Source organism: Astatotilapia calliptera, chromosome 5 (assembly GCF_964374335.1).
Source record: "Astatotilapia calliptera chromosome 5, fAstCal68.1, whole genome shotgun sequence".
Classification (NCBI taxonomy): Eukaryota; Metazoa; Chordata; class Actinopteri; order Cichliformes; family Cichlidae; genus Astatotilapia; species Astatotilapia calliptera.
In genome coordinates, this window is record NC_137426.1 from 22,808,338 (window position 1) to 22,824,824 (window position 16,487).

At 42.1% G+C, this 16,487-nt stretch overlaps 3 protein-coding genes and 1 long non-coding RNA gene across 9 annotated transcripts in view; 2 read left to right on the forward strand and 2 right to left on the reverse strand.

Annotated features, from left to right (window-relative positions):
• The window catches only part of LOC113022596 (retinoic acid receptor gamma-A-like), a 47,979-nt gene extending 45,543 nt beyond the window's left edge, over nucleotides 1–2,436 (forward strand). For all 5 annotated transcript variants that reach the window (XM_080301906.1, XM_026168149.2, XM_080301907.1 and 2 more), the window contains one exon: nucleotides 74–2,436. In XM_080301906.1, the coding sequence (XP_080158032.1) occupies nucleotides 74–393 (320 nt within the window). In that variant the 3' untranslated portion in view covers nucleotides 394–2,436. The remainder of the gene's footprint in view (nucleotides 1–73) is intronic.
• Nucleotides 2,437–3,353: 917 nt separating this feature from the next.
• LOC113022595 (calcium-binding and coiled-coil domain-containing protein 1-like) lies at nucleotides 3,354–9,670 on the reverse strand. Of its 2 annotated transcripts, XM_026168146.2 has the most exons (14): nucleotides 9,511–9,670; nucleotides 8,838–8,986; nucleotides 8,642–8,744; nucleotides 7,167–7,369; nucleotides 6,867–7,067; nucleotides 6,617–6,765; nucleotides 6,464–6,533; nucleotides 6,066–6,320; nucleotides 5,844–5,969; nucleotides 5,490–5,585; nucleotides 5,136–5,223; nucleotides 4,876–5,060; nucleotides 4,085–4,167; nucleotides 3,354–3,916 (listed from the first exon to the last, which is right to left on the reverse strand). In XM_026168146.2, exons 2-14 carry the CDS (start codon nucleotides 8,967–8,969, stop codon nucleotides 3,889–3,891), a joined length of 1,719 nt encoding a protein of 572 aa, XP_026023931.2. In that variant the 5' UTR covers nucleotides 8,970–8,986; nucleotides 9,511–9,670; the 3' UTR covers nucleotides 3,354–3,888. The 2 variants fall into 2 exon arrangements, with proteins under 2 accessions (XP_026023931.2, XP_080158031.1); XM_080301905.1 differs by having other exon boundaries at nucleotides 5,844–6,320.
• Nucleotides 9,671–10,800: 1,130 nt separating this feature from the next.
• Nucleotides 10,801–15,944, reverse strand: LOC113022597 (single-strand selective monofunctional uracil DNA glycosylase). Its single transcript, XM_026168151.2, has 2 exons — nucleotides 15,115–15,944; nucleotides 10,801–12,174 (listed from the first exon to the last, which is right to left on the reverse strand). Exons 1-2 carry the CDS (start codon nucleotides 15,436–15,438, stop codon nucleotides 11,629–11,631), a joined length of 870 nt encoding a protein of 289 aa, XP_026023936.1. The 5' UTR covers nucleotides 15,439–15,944; the 3' UTR covers nucleotides 10,801–11,628.
• LOC145428926 (uncharacterized) lies at nucleotides 12,169–14,089 on the forward strand. The gene is made up of 2 exons (XR_013909277.1): nucleotides 12,169–13,680; nucleotides 13,857–14,089. It is a non-coding gene; the product is annotated as an uncharacterized LOC145428926 (long non-coding RNA).
• Nucleotides 15,945–16,487: the final 543 nt, after the last annotated feature.

A 16,487-nucleotide genomic window follows, 5' to 3' on the forward strand; every position in this document is an offset into this window, starting at 1 on the left:
CTCCTGTCTGTTAGCATGTGACGTTCTTTGTTTCTTCATACCTACGAGTAAATAAATGTCCATGTGTGTGCAGGTGCAGAAAGAGCCATCACGCTAAAGACAGAGATCCCCGGCCCCATGCCTCCCCTGATCAGGGAGATGCTGGAGAACCCGGACTCCTTCGAGGACAGCAGCGACTCGGGCGACAGCGGCGCAGCTGCTCCCCCTGCCATTCAAGCCATCAAGCAAGAGGACAAGGCCACGTACGAGTCAGCCTTCGAGGAAGAAGAGGAGGAGGAAGAGGACGACTATTGGGACGAGGAGAAAGAGCGAGGGGCAGAAAGCGACGGAGAGGCGTGGGGGGAGGCGGCAGCGGGCGCGCAAAAGAAAGGCGTGACAGGGAAGACGCAGTGAGACAGGAAGAGAGACACAAGACGACACCGCTGCCTCGCACGGATTCGCCGAGCGCCGCCGCCGAGCAACGTCAGCTCGTAGAAACCTCACAGATTAAAGCTGTTAAAACGGCGTTTCGCACAGCACATATCCGTGTATACTGTACATACTGACTGAAAGGAAAATGTGTTCAATTCATAGTAGCAAGTGAGGAATTTGGAGACGCGAAAGCACTACATTTCAGTGGATTGATGAGGGCACAGTTAAAAAAGAAAATCAGTGCCAGAATGTTTAAAAGATATATATATATATAAAAAAAAAAGGTTTTGTCCGCACAAAGACAGGAAAAACAGTTGTTGAGAGACAAAAAAAGCACTCCTCCGCTATCTATTAAGGGCTATGCTTTGTATAAAATTGATGGTAAGAGTACATTGCAGCGACAGAACTCTTATGTGGCGTCCAGATGCCACAGATGTCTTCTCAGAATTACTTTTATTACTATTCAGAGATATGCTACTTATTTTTTCATTGTATGGTTTTTATAAGCATGTACACATTACTGTTTTGTCTTTTGTTTGTTTGTGGGACCTCGTGTTGCTTTTTTTTCTTGTGTATATTTTCACACTCAGTGCTCGCATCTGACTGGACATTTGTGCTTTTTATCGTATGCGTTAGTTTTATCGGACACAGTGAAGCAATAGCAGAAGAAAAGAGGAAAACAAAAAGGAAAAAGAGCAATAGCTAAAGAGTCATGGGAGTCATGAGCAGGACTCAAACTCAAAGTGTGATCATTCAGGATTGGTGATTGGCTAATCTGAAAGAAATGCAAGAGGACTTCAGCTTTAATTCAAACCCGGGTGCTTGTGGGCCAAATAATAAAAATGTCAGAGAAATGCGGGAAAACATATCTCCAGTTCATCAGGGCTACGCTTCAGCTGTTTTTACAGTATTTCTTTTCTTTTCCATCAGACGTTCTTCTTTCACACAGGTTAGGAATCATTAAAACTTTCAGTACATGCACTCGTTCAAACAACCAGGTAAAGTTAAGCCATAAGATTTTCTTCCTGTTGTTTTAAGGCAAGCAAAGACTCCACCAAGCAAACACAACCATTAAAAGCCGTTTACATCACAGAAACCTCAGATGTGTGTGTGCGTGAGCGTGTCCCAGTAAACAGGGTGCTGTAATAGACACGTTACATCACTGCCATCATCCACATGAGTGAGTGTCCAATTATCAGCATCTGTAAATGTGTATAAAATGGATTTTGCAACTAAAAATGGAAAAAAAAAAAAAAACCATACAAATATTAGATCTTTTTTTCTTTAGGTTGGAGAAATCCCTCGCACGTACACTTGTTTTGGGACTGCTCGAGTTCTGGCCAACAACCGTCCGACACAAACAGGCACTGAGTGACTGAGTGGGGCTCTCGTGTGCGCTATGTTGATAAAGACAGAAGGCGTGTTAAATAAGAAAGGCCCACCAAGTTTGCTCCTAAATTTGGTAATTTTGCTGTTTTATTGTGAAAACCTTAGAACCAAACAACCGTGGGAAAGGACAGAACACACCTTGGACACGATCAGCCCGACTCAAACTGTTCAGTATTTAAAAGTATTTCATATAACCATGATAGTTTGGAACAGGTTTTTTCCTTCCTTTATTTGTTTTAAAACCTTGTTAGTTTTTTCTGGATTTGAGCTGGTGCAGTTTAAAAAGAGCTCTACACACGCGTACAGCATTTAAAAAAGATCAAATATGGATTTTACGTTACATTTGGACAAAACATTTACAATGCTTACCGCTTTTATTAAGGTCGTTGTCTCTATCGTGTTCAGGGATTCAGGTTCCTCATGAGTTTTAATTCAACTTGACTTGTATCAAAATAGCTTTGATGGCTCTGACATCCATGCACTCACACACACGGAAATCCAAAAACTGGGTTGATATGTTCTTGTTTTTACATTTTTATGAGAAGTCAATACTATATTTTGCTGTTTGGGGGCTCGTGATTTGTTATTTGTTGTTTCTTGTATTTTGATAAATGCTCTTTTTGTTCTCAGACCTTATAGCGTCTCCACTTGTCATCTTCTTTGAAATCCCTTTACACATCTTTGAACCAAGCAGCCACTCATCTTTTAACACTCACATACTTCAGTGTGACCCAGGCCAAGAATTCCCTGATAATAAGTGTCTGACATTAATAAATGGACGACTATTTTTCCGCATGCTATCGCACAATATCATGTCCTGTTTCGCTTGAGACATGAAAACATAACAGCCACAATGATTTAAGTATGTTCTAATCTGTTATTGTCAAGATTAATACAACATTTAAAAAAATGCTTGTCATAAACTAGTCTGTGCATTGAAAGCAGCGGTAGGAAATGTTGCATCTGCAGGACTGGTATATGTTTTTCCTGCACACACTGAAGTGGCAGTTCAGGCTCTTTAATGACCTGATGACTTCCCACAACTCCTCTTTTAATCTAGTTTGGCTTTCACTTTAATCTCACCTCAGAATACTACCTCAGAAACTACTAAGTTTTATTAAGGTATTAGGAAGTGCTTAAGTTGTCATTTCCATGGCATTATAATATTATTATGATTATTATTAGCAGTGATGTGGTAGCAATGAAGGCTGTATATAGCTACACAACTATCATTGCTGTACATGGTGTAACAGTAACACATGGATAAACATCTGTATTTATCAAAGACATACTAAGGAGAAGTAATGATAAATGATGAATTAAGTGCTTACTAATACTTATACTTAATACTGTGACACTATTATAAAGTGCTACCTTGAAATCTATCTGAAGAGATGCCGGTCAAACATGACCTGGAACAGCATCGGTGTACAACCATTTCTGAACAATGGTATTACATTTTCAAAGAACATTTTTGCACATTTCTGGGTCACTTTAGGAAAAATCATCAAATGTCACGGTGAAATAATGACGTTTAGGCACAGCACTCACCTGGTATTCATTATTATGTTTTATTAAAGAGCACCATTGAATAACAAACTTTTACCTGAACTGCACCAAACGAGCCAGGAGCAAAGCATTTCACACTTGACTGTGACCCACACCCACACACTTGACACACTTTGTGCAGTCGCACTCACATGCAGAGCCCGGGGGTGGGGGGGTGGGGGGGGGGGAGGCTATGTGTGCAACTGATATCTCATAACAGCTGTGAAACAGACACCTAATAATGAAATAAAAGTTCAAAAATATGAATCTTCATCTAAAAGTTCGGAAAGCAAAAATTCAATTTGCACTTAAGATTCATCCTGAGTGTCACTAAGTTTGAATCAGAATTAAAACCACAAACAGCATAAAACAACGGCGAAAATTAGCCCACTTAAGACTTGCAAATTCCTAAAAGACACTCTTGAGGTAAAAGCACAATACCCTTTGTGACGGGGACTTTATATAGGTCTCAAGTGTTCTTATGACCCATATAAAATAATACCGCAGTGGTACACGGGAAACCTGCCATCCATCCCTGTGTTACCACATGGGGGAGTCAGCCAGCTCACTGCAGAGGCAAAGAGAGTTGAAAGTTTTAAGCAAAGGTAAAAATAATTCCACAGTTCTCCTTCTCGCTTAGCATGACCGTCCTATTATTTTATTCAGTCTTATTTTCAGCTGTGGCGGAGAAAATAGGGCGTGTGAAGTGTAACTGCTGGAAAGCCAGCCGTGTCACCTGAAGACGGGGTTGATGAGCTCTGGTAGGATCAGTTTCTTTCTTTCAGCAGCGGAGGGTTCACGCTGCTCCCTTTCCTCATCCTGGTTCAACAGACAGAGGCAGAAATGCAGGTGAACTGTGGGTATGTATCCACCCAGAACACTTGGACACTTGGGTTTCAAAACGGAAATATAGTGTGGTACTCATTTTACTTTCATCTTATTTTCTGTGGTGTAAAAGAGCTCTGAGAAATAGTCTTTAATGAGCAATTAGTACCCAGTAGAGCGCAGTAGATGAAATAAATCGAATCAGCATTCGAAGAGATCATCATTTGCCTTTTTAAAACCGCTAGTTTAGGATTTAGTGAGGGTCAAATAATCTGGTGCAGGAGAAAATAGTTCTTCATGACTCTGACTGTATGCAACAACTGAAAGGCCTCAAACGTTTGCGCTGTACTAATAATCCGTATCAAATATCATCTACATTATACTGCAAAATGCAGTTATTTGTTGGAAACCACTTCAAATATGAGGAAGTTGTCTATAAGGAATTGAAATAAGCTCACTACACAAGCCAAAAATGATTAAATGGATTAGTTAGGAGACATGTTGTGACGATGGGGGCTCTCAGATGATACATCTGGTGCTTTTGTCTAATGTGACTTTAGACACATTAGACTTTGTCTAAAGTCCAAGACTTTAGTAGTTGGTTTCCAACAGGCAGCACTCACCTGTGAAACAGAAATTGCAGACTAATTTGGCCAACTAGTCAAATATTTCCCTACCTAGGTGTATCAGTCCTGGGTTTACCTGTGTGTCAGAGGCTGGTGTGTCTTCTTCCTCGCTCTGGATCTGTATCTCAGGAGGGATCTCAGCTCTGTCGGGCTGCTTCAGGTCATTGGACGAGGAAACAGGTGCACAGACTGACCTGGAGGAAGCTGAGGAAGCACTCTCATCACTCGCAGGGGTAGAGCCAGGAGCTGTACGAACCAGCACTGAGTCTTTACCTTAGTTTTCATTACAGTTCAATGAAATAGCAGCGTGGCATGCAAAAAGATCTTTTTACTTACATATGCACGTGGGAGCTGTACTGCTTGCTTCATCTACTGACACAATCCCTAATCTCTGCTCTAACTGATGGATGCAGTTCACCAAATCCTGCAAGGTTCAAATTACAAAAACACCGATTTGATCGGGAAATGAAGGTGATGAGAATAAATACCTAAACTAATCAGCAGTCGCTCTCTAAAATGTGTAACTGAGCTTGGGGGAAAAACACATTTTGCTGTGTTCTGTTGCAGTTTAATTCATGCCTATCCTGTGAAGAGCAGAGCCAAAGCGCAGGGCTTAGCGTCCCTATACTGTTTCTTGTGGTAGATTAAAGAATCGTGAGCTGTGCTGTTGATCCGGTGTTGAATCCTTGCCTGGTTTTGAAGCTGTTCCTCCTCCCTTTCTTTCTGGACCTTTCTCAAACTGGCCCTCAGCTCCTGCAGCTCACGCTTCGCCTCACCCAGCAGCACCTACAGGGGGCAGCAACATTTATACTCAGACCGCCTGAACGCCCACCAATCTGAAGGGTCTTCTTGTCTTCCCTGCTGTTCATCACATGTTGTCGTGTTCATGGAAGCTTTTCTATTTGTGCCAGTATGTGAGTAATGAAAGAAGTCTGGCACAGCTCTCTGTACTGTAAGTTGAGCATCTCATGATGCAGAATTGCGGCACATAAGCAGTTATATTTAGAGCTGAACGGCGATTGCGATGTGCTTTGAGTTTCTTACTTTATTGTAGTCTTTCTCTCTCCCGAGCTGCACTTCTAGTTTCTCCCTTTCCATCCTCTCCTCCTGGAGCCACTCTTCCTTCTTCTGCACCTCGCAGGCAAGATCTTGCAGCTTCTTTTTGTCAGTCTGCACAAAAACATGAAAACAGTTTAGTTTTTTTGTTGTTTCTTCTGGGTTTTTTTGTTGTTGTTTTTTACTTTGATGCATATTCTGCATCCTCACTTCTGCTGCATGTCTGTATGCCTCTCTCTCCAAAGCCCAGTTGGCCCTCTCCTCCCTCAGGAGGAGGTTCTCCTCAGACAGCTGCAGAGTGAGCTGGGCCACTTGGAGTCGGGCTTGGTGCAGGTCAGTGTGGGTGTGACCCTGTCGGGTGCTCAGGTCCCTCAGCTCCCTACGCAGGCCTTCTGCCACGTGATCGCTGGCCTCGAGACGTTCCTGGAGCAGTCGTGCCTCGGCAAGAGCATCCTCATTTTCCATCTTCGGTTAGTCAAGGAGCATGAAGAGAAACAATGTGGGAGAATATGCCAGAAGAAAAGACAGGAAAATATCTGATTCTTGTCTGTTTTTAGTGAGATGACGGGTTATTGTGTTATAGAGTGACAAGCTTCACAGCAGTTAACCTGCAGAGACTTCCTCTTCTCCTCATCGTGCTTCATTTGACAGGACATTTTCTTCACTCTTTCTTTCAGCCTGTGGTAAAAACTAAATAAATTCACTTTTCAGGCCAAAGTGGCTGGAGAATGACTCAGCTGACATGTGTTGCGAGGGCTTGCCTTTCCAGTTCCCTGTTTTGCTCTTTCTCTCGCTCAGCCAGAATCTCGACATCCTCCTCCAGGTCTTTGATGCGCTGCTCTCTTTCAGCTTTTTCAGTCGCAAGTTTACTCAGCTCAGAGGCCAGACTTTCTTGACTGTATTTCGCATCCTTTCAGTTGCATGGAGAGAAAAGAGAATACATCTTTTCATCAATTTTCAATGATCAGCTATCAGTGCACACTGGTGATCAGTGTGCACCTCGTGTTTTACCTCAATTGTCTTCAGCATCTCGCGGCTGTGTCTCAGGTTGTCTCTGAGCTCCATGATCTCCTCCTTCATTGCTTCTCTTTCATATTCCCATTCACTTCTTGCTTCTCTGCTGTTTTCTTTCTCATTCTCCGTTTCCTTTTTCGCTACATCCAACGCTTGCTGCAGACCTCCTTGCGTTTTTAAGCACTCCTCCAGCCGACTCTGTGGACAACACAGAAAGAAATGATGAAGCATTTTCAGGCATATTTCTAATTCCTGTGTCAAAGATAATAAAAAGAAATAAACATTTTCTCTTCCAACCTGCAGCAGCTGAGCTCTGGGAATGACTAAGAGCAGCTCTTCTTCTCCATCCTCTGCATCTTCTTCTTCTTTCAGGGTCTCAAGCTCCTCCAGCGGCTTGGGTGCACAGAAAGTGAAGGAACGACTACGGGCACACACCTCTCCTATCTTGTCCACATACACAAATTGGTACTCTACAGTACCGGGGCGGGGCAGGTATGATGCTGTATCAAGAAGACATTTCTTATTATCCTCTAGTGCCTAAAATTAGCTGTCAGTTACTGTCAGTTACAGTTACGATAATGCAAAATAAGGCCCAAATACAAAAAAACTAAAACTAGTGCAGTACAATCTCATTATAAGCTCCTAATGCTTTGCATAAATTAGTTTTATTTGATCACAGTGAAAACATTAAAAACAACAGCTAATCTTCTATGAAAGTGCACAGCAGCATCTTTGTTTACCGCCCTGGTACCACTTTGCTGTGGTGATGCAGCAGTGCACTCTGAGGTGTGTCTGTTACACAGGCCTAGAGCTCGGTCAGCAGACTGCTTGGAAACCCCAAATCCTTCCAGCAACTGCTGAACAACTGAAATTAAAACTTTCATTCTCTACATAGCTGGCTACAGGGAAAGCAGGTTGTTTTCCCCCAGGGTGTCAGGGACCACTGACGGGCGTAGTTGACTGTAGTTTAAGATATCACTGCTGGGTGCGACACAGAGACAGACTGCATATGAGAGGTGGACATAACCACTTTGACGTCCACATTTTGGGTTTTATCTGTCTGTTTATTTATTTGTTTGTCTATAGGTAGACAACAAGCAAAGGGTGCGACTGATTTAGAAACTGATATTTCAGACATAACTTTTCAACTACACCCTAAATGATCTTTTTTCCCCGAATGGGGCCACAATTGTCAAAATATTCACCATCCTGTGTTACAATTAAGAATATAAACCTATCTGGATACTGCATACTGAGACGTCTACAAAATAGTTTTTCTTTGGTGAATCCAAAGTCTCCCCCTGCTGGCTATTAGAAAGAATGCAGGTTTAAAGAGGACCCGTTATGCTTTTCCTCGTTCTCTGTCATACATAAACAGTGGTGGATATTAAAGTTTCAGATTTTTATGTCTGTGGTTGTATAGTAATCACTCTGAGATGAAATGATGTCAAAGTGAAGGGATATCTATCGTATTCATTTTTTGAGGCACAGTTTTGGAGTTTAGTCGTTGTGCTCATGAGGGGCAGCCAATGAAAAGGAGCTAAAAAGGCTTATTTCAGACAGATGCTGAACTGAGGTGCTGCATCAGAGCCAGGTCTAACATCAATAAAGTTTATTATGAAATATGAATCTATGCTTACAGGAACAAACAAACACACAGTATTTATCAAATGTGCAACCAGGGAGGACAGGGCAATTTCAGCCAGACAAACAAATAACAACAACAACAAAACAGACAATTAACCATCAGGAGCGTTTATTACAGTTCTTACCCTGGAAAACTGCACAGAAGTCAACACTGGTTCCCTCTGTGTAGCCTTCAGGAACAGTAGCCCATGTGTATGTGTAATACTGTTTGACTGAAGTCCATCCCATCTATAATAGGATAAACACACTCTATGTCATAAAGCACACAATGTGACTACCACGATGCAACACATGGGACGGTGCTGTAGTTGATGACCGTACCTCAAAAATTCCTATCCAGTCACTATTGCTCCACTGATGGTCTGAGGTCAGACTGTAGTGGCACTCCACCCTGGTTTGGGGGAAGTACACTTGCCCCACATTTCGAAACACCACCCTGGGCTGTTTGTCCATGACGGTAGGAAGCTTTGCTGTTAAAGAAGAAAACATGCGAACAGCTGATGAAAGACGATAGCAGCATCGGTCCAGGAATGCAGCATGGTCATAACAGGAGTGACCTACAGCTCATCAGCTTGTTTACCTACTGAGGAGTTACATTATGCCATATAGCCTACAAAATAAACAGAGACGGAGAGATCTGGTTGTATCTCTTTGTCGTCACATATAAGAATGACCACTCTATTTAAAGACTAATGGAAAGTCTTTCAAATTTGTTTTTATTTATAAAAAGTCAAAGTTAGCTAATAGCTTTATACTAAAACATTTTTTAATATATTTAATTCCAAAAAAACATAAATATCATATAATAATGGTACACATAATAACATAACAAATAAAGCTTTTACAGAAATGTAAAAAACAAACAAATTATAATCAATCTTCCCTCATGTCTGCAGGCGAGACATTCAGCTAACAACTCAACTCGTTCCCATTGTTAACAAGTCAACAGGTCAATCTTGGCCTAAATGCTGAAACTCAGTGGTGTTAATCTTACCTGAGTCTTCTGAAATGAACTCGATGGCTCTGCTACCTCATGCGGGACAGGAGCTGTGCATCAGTCTGTCGATACTGATGAGAAGGTGCAAGACTTTCACAACATCTCTTGAACCATGTGCAACCAGAGTAAAATTAGTGACACTCGCTGAGTCGCGGGAGATGCAGTTCATGAGTACACAGCTTCTCAACTGACACGGTGGAGCTGCGGACTTCAACTCCCATTACAATCACAGGACACGAGATCCTCTGCCTGGTGTTACTGCTGATTGCAGTTCTCAGTAGTGGCACGGGTGGGGGTGAGGAAATCATCAGAGCTTCACATTTATGTTAATAACAACTTCAGCGCACCCACCAGCCAGAAACCAGCAAGAAGCATAAAACCAGGAGTATCACAGCAAAGAGATTCTTTTTTTGTTTTGTTTTTAATATGGAAAATGAGGATATTCTGCACTTATTTGAATCTGATCTGATAATCCCGAACCAGTGATAAACACATCGTATCCAAGTTTGTTTTTTTAAGCAAAGACTGCAAATCTAATATCGTGTACCTTCCCCCCCCCTGTGATTGTGTAAGAATCATGTCCCCACTCTGAACACTTGATGGCAGTGTAGCTTCGGCACAAAGCCAAGAGAGTTGCATTTGTTAACACAAAGTACTAACTGAGTAGGTTTCATGTGAGCACTTAATTCACACACTTTCTCATGGTGGAAAAGTCTTTATGTAAAGAAAAACTATATAACGCAGGGAGGCTCTTGTGGGATGTTTTCCTATTGCCGTCAAATAATTTGATTTTAATTTTTAATATTATCCCTGCTGAGTCAGCATACCTGTAGGTATGATTTATTCTTCTAAAAAAAAAAAAAGAAATAAATTTGCATTTAGGTTGAAAAAGAAAAAAGGCCATCTCGTCTCTTTCATGTATGTAATTCAGGTTCAGCTCTGCCAAAGGTTTCTTCCTGTTAAAGGGGAGTTTTCCTTCTCACTGTCACCAAAGTGCTTGCTCATGGGGGGCGGGGTCATCTGATTTTTTTCAGAGCTATATTTTACATGTCAGTGTGGTCATACTGATAATAGTGCTTTCAACAATTACTCTTTTTATGATTTATACCTGGGTTTTCCCAGTTTTCCTCTATATTTCTCTGTGGCCATAAAAGCAGAGAACTTTCATTAACTCAGTATTTTAGTTAATGACAGATTACTTTCACAACTGGCATATGTTTCAACAACCTGCTCCCTGCTAAACATATGCCTTAACTGGCAGTATAACTTCATGTTTGCAGCATCAGATTTGATCAGCCAGTATTTATTTCAACAGTAAAATAAAATAAAATAAAAAATAGTAAAATAAAAACAAAACTGAAACTGGAAAGTCAGTGTGCACACCCATAAAATACCAAGCTAAACGAAAATTTAAAATAGAGCTATAAAACATGTCATAAAGAGCATCACAGATCGATTCTGCTCATGTAATTATCACTGTATGAATATATTTTTTGTGCAACATGACAATAAGCTGTCTGTGCAGCCAGCTAAAATTATTTAGACTTTCACTAAATTCTGGTCTTTTCTATTCCGATCTAATTTTGTGACCCTCGTTGATATTAACACAGCAACACTGTCCTTTTATAGGAAAGTCATCGGTCACATCTTAATTAGCTGATTAATATAAGGCCACATGAACTTTAATTGTAGGGTTCAGTTGTAGATGTAGCACTTGTCATACGCACAAAGAAAAATACAATATGGAATATACACATACACCCTGAGCACCGTACAGTCATTAGTGTAGAAATATTTCTGGCTCCGTATTTTAAAGTCATGCTGCAGCCTCTGATCACAGCAGGAGTCTCGTCTTGAAGTAATGCAGACAGACCTTTAGAGAAGAAAAAGCAGTTGCAGAGCAGATGTGTTTACAGCATTTGTGGTAACAAATGTGGAAAAGCAGTAGTGTTACAGGTTCTCCTTGGAGCTACCAGCATGTGTTTGGACACACAGATGGAGCCATGAAGAGGTGAGTGAGTGTGCCCTTCTCAACAGTGCACCAAACCATCTGTGAACTGAAAGATACACAGGAATGCCACACATCTTCATCTGGTGTTGGAGTGAATAGATTAATCATGACTTATTGGCGCAAGTTTTAATTAGAAGGGATAGAACACCAAGTTCCTGCAGTTTGGCTTTAGCTACATCCTCCCAGCCCTTATTAGCCAGCGGGTTCCTGGGCGATGGATGCATGATGCCCTCAACACGCACACTGACACCTGCAGCAGACAGGGCCCGCCGTGCCCGTTGCTCTGCCACCTTTCCTACACCAATCACCATGGAAACGTTCAGTGCCTCCACCACCTGGCACAGTGCAACGTCACACAGGCGCAGCAGGGCCTCCCGTTCAGCTGCGGGCAGCTCGGGGGGTGTTAAATTCTTCCCGCTGTCGCTCATGAAGATTAACGGGCACAGGTTGTGCACAAAGCAGTGCTGGAAGAAGACCTCCGGGTCACCGCACAATTTTCTGAAGAAGCCCCAAAAACGAGCGCCACTCACTTCGCTCTGAGTGCAGGAGAGCCCCGTGATTCGTCTCTTTGGGTGCTCATTTTGTGGGCGGCCGACCTCCCCCGTGATCTTCAGCCAGTCGACAACTGACTTCACCTCACCAAACGGGACCTGCGCAAAGAGAAACAGATTATTTAAAGCAGCTCTGAGGTCAGAGGGAGCCTGGGAGTCTTCATGATGCAACAGAGGGGTTTTATCATCTCTCCATTTTGTGGCTCCTCATTTTCTCTGTCCCTTGCAGTGACCCTGCATGCTTTCTCTACATGACGTCTCAATTCCTTAAATACATGTGGAGGAAACAGGATGGAGAGAGATAGGAGCTATAATAGAGGATGAAGAGCTGTATCCTTTACAGATGCCACAGCAGTTTAATATCCTCATCATACAGGAAGACGACTACTAATTGTCAGTTGGTTCAGTTATTTAACCCTAGAACACTATCGCCGGGTGATTTTCACCCGAGCAAATGTATTTACATAATTTTCAATATGTTGCGTTTGTCTGAGTGTGGTGGGTCTCTGGGTAGCTTCAGCATTGTCTTTGACGTCTTTGAAGGCGTGGGTGTTTCCCTACCCCAAATCCCGCTTTTTCCTACAGGCATGTGTTCGGGTGAATTTCACCCGGCAATAGTGATAGAGGGTAAAGTAGGTTTTGGGTGGATTTCACCCGGTGATAGTGTTAGTGTATAAAATCAGGTGATCTTGCCGCATTTCAAGGGTGACAACATTCAGGCTCACCATATTTACTGTCCCTCTTCAACTACAGCTGTCACCCTGTTGCAGGTTTAGTGTCTTTGGCATCTCAGCTAGTGAGTAACACAGAGGTAAGGTTTGTTTAACTTGGCAATTGTTAGCTGATTAGATTTCTTTTTCTTTTCTTTTTTTTAATCTAAAAGCTATGTTATGTAGCTAGCTGTGGCATGACCTTAGTGGGAACAATAAAAGCAAACAAAAGGCAGATCCCACAAGTGATGAAAGTTAAAGAAAATCACGCGCCAGGCTCCAGTGCATTTCCCTTTACCAAAGAACTAACCTTGGTGTCCTTCCTCCCTGACAAAGCTTCAAAAAAGAAGGTTGTACTGCTCCTGTCATCCATGCATACACAACCAAGCATAGGACCCACTCGTAGGCCCGAAGTGATTGAATTTGACAACAAAACAAAGGGAGGTGTCGATACTTTTGACCAGATGTGCGCTCACTATGGTTGTGGAAGAAAAACCAAGAGATGGCCCCTTTGCGTGTTCTATGGCATGATCAATGCTGATGTGATAAACTCATGGATCATTCACAATGAGAATGCAATGAAAACCAAATGCAGAGGAGGCCTTATATGCAGGCTTTGGCATTGGCACTCATCAAACCATGGGCAGAGCAGAGGCTCCCCTCTTCAAATCTGTCACGTCAACTCAGAGTCCTGATCTGTAGCGTGCTCGACATCCCTACCCCTGGCACTCTTGAAGGTGAGGCACGACCAGTGGCAGCAGAAAGCAGTGGTCCCTTAGTGAGGTGTGCCCCACAGGCTTGGACAGGAAGACGCGATACAGGTGCCATGTCTGCCGTCGACCGGTGTGTCCACGCCATTACTACCCTGTGTGTACTGACTGCATGTAAGGAATAGGTAAGTAAGAGTGGTCCTGGAATTTGCATGTTATCCTTATTTAGTGCAGTGGTTATGAATAACTATCAACAAGTGGTGATTTCCAAGGGAATTCATATGGTAAAAACAAATATTTTAGTCAACTGGTCATTTTTACCCACTCAAAAAATGCCATTTTTTGTTTCTCTCTCCTGCAGCTGTTCGCGTGTCAAGGAGACTGTGCCTTCACCAGGGAAGACTCAAATATCCCAGGAATGGGTGGACCAAAGACCAAGTTTCCAGCATCATTATATTTTTGTTTAGGATTTGTTTTGTTCTCCAACTGCTAATTTTCCAGAAATTTTGGAGCATTTTTTAGGGTCCCCCCATGAAACTTTTTTTCCATTTTGTTAGATATGGCACAGCTGAAAATAAAAGAAAACCCCTCTAATTTGTCATGTGTTGTCATATATTTTATATATTTTGATGACAAGTACTTTTTGTTGGGTATATTATATTGGGTAAAAATCACCCGGCGTTAGTGATGGTGTTACTATTTTTAGCGATAGTGTTCTAGGGTTAAGATGATCAGCTCTTCTCATCAAACTTTCTGCCCCCTCACTGTTGTGTGTGCAATAACAAAATGTCAAAGTGCTACACTGGGAATTTTAATTAAAAGTAGCGCTAAATAAGGGTTGTGGTAATTACTGTTATAAACATGTAAGACCCTCAAATCCAGCATGAGGCCGTAATAAAACAGTGGACTGACAATGCAGCTGTGCTAAACAACACATTTAATTAACATGCTGTAAAATGACAGCGTGTTAATTAATTGAAGGTATGCGCAAGAGTATCTCTGAATAGGCTGAAGCTTGAAGCTGCAGAAGACCACACTGGGCACCAGTCCTGTCAAGTCTTCAGTTTGCATTGTTGCTTTAATGACTGCAGTGTACCCATCCTCCGGTGTGATGCTCTCATGTCAATATGGACCAAAATCTCGATTGTTTCCAGCATCTTGTTGAATCTGTGACACGAAGAATTAAGGCAGCTCTGAAGCCAAATGGGGGGTCCGACCTAGTACTAGCAATGCGTACCTAATAAAGTGGCTAGCTAGTGTATATTTTGGTGTTAAAACTGTTAATATTGCTACATATTAGTCTTGTTTCATCACTTTGCAAAACAGTTATTCCATACAAAGCAATGTTCAAGTTCCTGTCCTGTGACACTGTTTAATTAAATCTTAAATCATTCATCCTGGTGTGTGCTGCATTTAATAGGCAGTATACACCATGTTGCAGGTCTCTGCTGCGACACCCCGCTGAAAACATGATAGGAGCGCCCCTGGCAGGCTGTCTCCTTAGTTTGTTTGCGTTAGCTTCCGCATTCACAGCCCTTTAAAACCTTTTACCACTGCTGTGCTCCTGTTACGGTCACGGCGATTTGGAAACTGTACTATGCCTCAAAATGTGTGCTCACCCCTGTCTGAGCCATTCCGAAAGGTCCGGGATTCATCCCCAAAAACAGGATCTTTTGTCCGGCCTGACAGTACTTCTCCACATAGCAGCGGTGGGTGTCCCAGGCGTACTCCAGCGGGTTGTAGATGTACCGGACAGGGTCGCTGAAGCGGAGGCCACGGAGGTGAGCGTTCAGCTCCAGTTCAGCCCGCAGAAACCTGGCAGAGGGGGTCTCATGAGCAGCATTAAAGCCCCGCTCCTTTGATTCACAGACGGGCACATTCTCTTCTCCGTCTCCACAAGCGACTTCACCGGCTTCACTCGCAGAAGAGTTTTCATTGAACATTTTTTAAAATTATTATATATGCTCCCATTTAAAAAAAAAGCAGCAATAACTTTGCGTTTTCAAACCGGTAAAGTACTGAACCCAGGTTTTTGTTGTTGTTCGGGGTCTTTAAGCGAGACTATTTTCTTCCTCTGCGTCTTTCAGTCACTTGATTCGAGTCGGCTGCTGCCACCTACAGTAACAATGGTGTTATTACAGCCACCAAAAAAAAAGACAAGCAGAGTTATGACGGAGAGATTATTATGAGATGAAACTCAAAGAATAAAATCTATAGAAGACTACCACAGCAGCAAACATGGTGGCAGAAGTATAAAAATACTTTACAAAGTACTTTGTGGCAACATCCAACTTTTTAAACCGCCCCCTTAATTAAAAAAAAAAAAAAAAAAAAAAAAAGGTTCAATATATAAAGCTAATTATTGAGAAGGAAGTTAGTTTGAATGCTAGTTCAAAATAAATGCCAGGAAGTGTTTAAAAGATGGCAGAACACACCGTGGACTGATTAACACAAATACATTTAACTGAACAAGTGTATATTAAATTTATATACACACATGCCAACTTCATTAGGCACAACTGTTTCACTGTGCGTTAATGCAAATATATAATCTGCAAAATCAAATGTCAGCAACTCAGTACATTTAGGCATATAGATATGGTCGAGATGACCTGTTGAAGTTCAAAGTGAGCATTAGAATGAGGAAGAAGCGTGACTTTGAGAGTGGCATGGTTTTTGGTGCCAGACAGATGGGATACAACTCCTGTTAGCTAACAACAGGAAACAGGGAACAGTTCACACAGGCTCACTAAAACCGGACAACAGAAGACTGAAAACATTGCCTGGACTGATGATTCTCAGTTGCCACTGCAACATTCAGGTGGTAGGAACAGAGGTCAATAACATGCTCTACCTTTTGAACACCAGTTACAATGTGAGCATGAACAAATCACAATAACCTCTTTTTTGTGATTGTCCTGATACTCTTCACTATGGGTTACAACCTTTGTCATAATAAGCTCACATAAACACCAGAGGAAATCATCTCTGT